Source organism: Protobothrops mucrosquamatus, unplaced genomic scaffold (assembly GCF_001527695.2).
Source record: "Protobothrops mucrosquamatus isolate PMUCROS unplaced genomic scaffold, P.Mucros_1.0 scaffold1399, whole genome shotgun sequence".
NCBI lineage: Eukaryota > Metazoa > Chordata > Lepidosauria > Squamata > Viperidae > Protobothrops > Protobothrops mucrosquamatus.
This window is the reverse complement of record NW_015387584.1, coordinates 528,444-532,419: the sequence shown is the minus strand read 5'-3', so window position 1 is coordinate 532,419 and position 3,976 is coordinate 528,444. Positions and strand designations below refer to the sequence as shown.

The 3,976-nt window shown below is 39.2% G+C and overlaps 1 protein-coding gene across 1 annotated transcript; it reads left to right on the top strand.

Annotated features, from left to right (window-relative positions):
* The first annotated feature begins 1,439 nt into the window (after window positions 1-1,439).
* On the top strand, window positions 1,440-2,381 carry LOC107292652 (olfactory receptor 9G4-like). Its single transcript, XM_015821763.1, has one exon. The coding sequence runs from the start codon at window positions 1,440-1,442 to the stop codon at window positions 2,379-2,381; it is 942 nt and encodes a 313-aa protein (XP_015677249.1).
* The last annotated feature ends 1,595 nt before the right edge of the window (window positions 2,382-3,976 follow it).

The window sequence follows — 3,976 nt, the reverse complement described above, 5'->3', positions numbered from 1 at the left end:
CTGAGGGAATCCTTTAGGGCTCCAATCATAATTGGTATAACAACAGATTTCTTTTTCCATAGTGATTCAATTTCAATCTTTCCAGTTGTTTCTCCTGCATCCTAGAATCATCTGGTAAAGTCACATCAATGAACCAAACTTCCCTCTTTTCAATAACTTTTTATATTAGGCACGTCATGGACCAGATGTCTGTCTGTTCAGATCTAAAAAGTTCCAATAAGATGTTTTCCCAAAGCCTTTTCAGCTTGATAGTTCTAATAGTTTTTACTCAATACATTCAAATCCAAACATCTGGCCATGTTTCTAATGAACAATTTTGGCAGTGGTTACTATTTAATAATATTATCATTTATAATTAATTATGGTTCCTTGCACCATCATCCAGATGTTCCGACTGGATTAGCCATTTTTCTCCACATATCGAATCCTTCCCAAGGACCTAGAGGAGGCAGATGTTGATGCTTTACAGTGTTAAAGGTATTGTCACTGGATGTAAGCTCATCGGAGTAAGGCTGCCTTTTGCTTTTAACAACTGGTGATTTTCTCAATGCCAGTGACATTCAAATGGGGATCCAATTGTTTAGGGGTTGCAACCAAGTTGCCTTTGTTTTGTTTTGCCACAATTGTTCTATTTCTATTTGCAGTTCTTTATCTTTTGTTATCTTCTCTAGTTCTTTCTCTTCTAAACTGCAATCTCCAGGTACTGCCATGTTTGCTAGCCAAATGTTTTGTCTTTCTTATTGAAACTGTTACATTTGGAGTGTTATGTGGCATGTGCCTGCCTGCCTGTCTGTTTGAATTCTAAAGTCCCAGAGCACTTTAGCTTCTTCATTTTCTATTACTTTCACTATTTTATGGTGCCACCAGTTTTTGCTTGCAGGCAAATAGCATTTCCTGCAGATCTTCCAATGCACTATTGTTGATACTTTATAATCAGTCATTGTTTGTAATCATATTTCTAGGCACTTGACTATCCAGTCAAATGATGGGGAGTCAAATAGCTTCTTGTAATCAGTCAATGCTACCTTCAAGTTGGTCTTCCTTCTCTTGCATTTTTTCAGAAATTGTTGTTATTATTATTGTTATTTAAAGTCATATGCCTGCTGACTCACAACAATATTTGTTTGTTTATTTGTTTGTTTTATATGCTAAAAGCTGTCATACAAAAGCATTTGCAAAACACATGGGGTCAAGTGCACTTAATGCAAAGAGGATATAACATTATTTTCATGTAAACCTTACACTGTGTAAACGTTTACAGAATGTCAGAAACCAGAAGCCAAATCAATTTGGGGTCCAAATTAGCAACAGCATACCAAACATCATAAATTGTTTACAAAACATCTTTCAAAATCATAGGATTAATTCATTATTCAGGGCACAAAAATGCAATACCCTTACTTGTTTTTCCTCTCTAAATAGGTTATGCTTGGAAAAAGATGGAAGTTGAAGATAATCGCACATTGCTTACTGATTTTGTGATGGTTGGGTTTACAACAGATCCATTTCTACGCACAATTCTCTTTGTGGTGTTTTTGGCATTGTACATCCTAACACTGACTGGGAACCTAGGCCTCATGGCCCTGATCTACCTGGACTCCCGCTTGCACACACCCATGTACTTCTTTGTGGGAAGCCTTTCCTTCCTGGATGTCTGGTATTCTTCAGTGTACATTCCTCGGATCTTATATGATTGTTTGTCCAAGAACAACCACATTTCCTTAGCGGGTTGTGCAACCCAGTTTTTCTTCTCTGCTACTGCTGGTGGGAGTGAATGCTTCCTATTGGCCTTCATGGCCTATGACCGCTTTGTGGCCATCTGCCACCCACTCCTTTATGCCACTGCCATGCCCAAGAAGCTCTGTGTCCAGCTGGTGCTGGGAGCCTATGCAGTGGGGTTTGCCAATGCTATAATACACACTGGTAACACCTTCCGCCTACACTTCTGTGGTACTAATATCATCAACCACTACTTTTGTGATGTGCCACCACTTATGAAGATGGCCTGTGATGACAAAGGAGTATATGAACTCATCCTCACTACTGTCATTGGCTTCACTTTGCTGGCAGCCACTGCTGTCATTGTGAAGTCCTACATTAGTATTGTGGCAGCCATTATTCGCATCCGTTCGGCTGCAGGGAGACGCAAAGCTTTCTCCACTTGCTCGGCTCACCTGCTCTCTGTCTCCCTCTACTATGGTTCCATGCTCATTACATACTCCGCACCCAACTCTCACCACACCGTAGACTGGGACAAGATAAATGCGTTGTTCTATACAGTAATCAACCCTCTGGTCAACCCTTTGATTTACAGCTTACGCAACAAAGATGTGAAGGCAGCCTTCAAGAAAGTCTGGGGGAGATTCACCGCACACAAATGAATGGCAAACTCCTTCTTTAGGGTAGACTGCAGAGGAGAAAAATTAAACTCTAGTCTCCAATGCCCTCCAGCCAACCAGCCAGTTTCTTTCTGTCCTCCTTCCCTCACTTCCTTCCTTGTTAAGACAAAGTGGAGACAGTCATAGAGAGAGAAGACTTAAGGTCAAAGATTAGCAATCATCTCTTGTGCTCAAAATCCCCATGCATACTTTTCTTAATCAGCAATTTTATCCCACAGATGTACATTCCGAATCTTCTAACCTAACAGCATCAGCACACTTTTAAATTGTTTGAGCAGTTTTTAATTTGCTTTGTGTTGTTGATGATGTTGTTACTGTTATTGCTACTATTCTGGCAATGTGAGCCACTAAATATGTTTTGTGGTCGGAGGTTTTTATTTATTCCAAATTCTCCTAAAAGCACATCTAATAAAATGATTTTCAAAATATGCATTAATATTGGCTTTATCGTACCATAAGTACCTATGCCGCCCAAATCTCAACTTATTTTCTTCTAAGTACAAAAGCTTTCTAATTCTCAGCAACATCCATTCCTTCATCTAAACTAAACAACAACATGCAAAATATTATCTCAAATCAGGTAAACTCAATCCTCTTATTTCCTTTGCATCCTGTAACACCTTAAAGATATACCGAAATCCACGTGGCATGGATGCGAGTCCTCCACTCTGCACCAACGACACATTAAAGATCTGGAGAAATTTCACATAGGCACCCTCTGCTCCATCCTTGGCACTTGTTTGCAATACTGTGTCTCCAACCTGAGCATTGAAAGCACTAGCAGAATATTGCAGGGAACACTAGCTAGTATTCAATTACCAGGAAACCAAAATCACGCCATTTGCCAAAAGGCCCAAAAGCCACTCCTGGAGTTTAAATGACCAAAAGACTGAGCAAGATTCTCGTTTCCATTATCTGGGAGTTGTCCTTCACGCTGGACTCCAGAATAAAGATTTAATTGCTTGATTCACTTTACTTAGTTTTCATTTGAATCCATATCACTTTAGAACCAGGGTTTCAGATTAGGTTATCATTCACTCTGAGACTGACTGGCAGTTTCTTAGTACAATAATCCTTTTTTTTCACTTTTTCTCTTCAGTTTGTTATTGTTTCTTTTATTGTTTTCTTTTATTTATTTCTTTTTTGTTTCACTCTCTCTCTCTTTGTATGTTCGCATTTTTCTGTAAAACCTGTTTAAATAAATAATCACAATAATTTTAAAGAGATGAATATTAAGAAGTCTACACTCCACCGTTGTTTTTTTACAGAAATGGCCCTGAGACGAGTGGTGATGGCAGCTGAACCTCTAAGGGCCCTCAGCATGGTAGATGATTGCTTACCTGGAGATATCAGTAAGCCTCGGGGAATGGTGATTTTTCTCCTTCCTGAATCCTGTAAATATTGATGTTCCACCTTCAGATCATCAGAGGAAAGACTCAGTCTAAGTACTTCCATAGGGAACTGATGCTACTTAATTTGAAGGCATATTAAGCTCCCATATAGGTTGATCTGTTAGCCTGTCCAGATCAGACTAAGTGGGAAAATATACTTCACTTCATTCACTCAGGTAAGTTTGG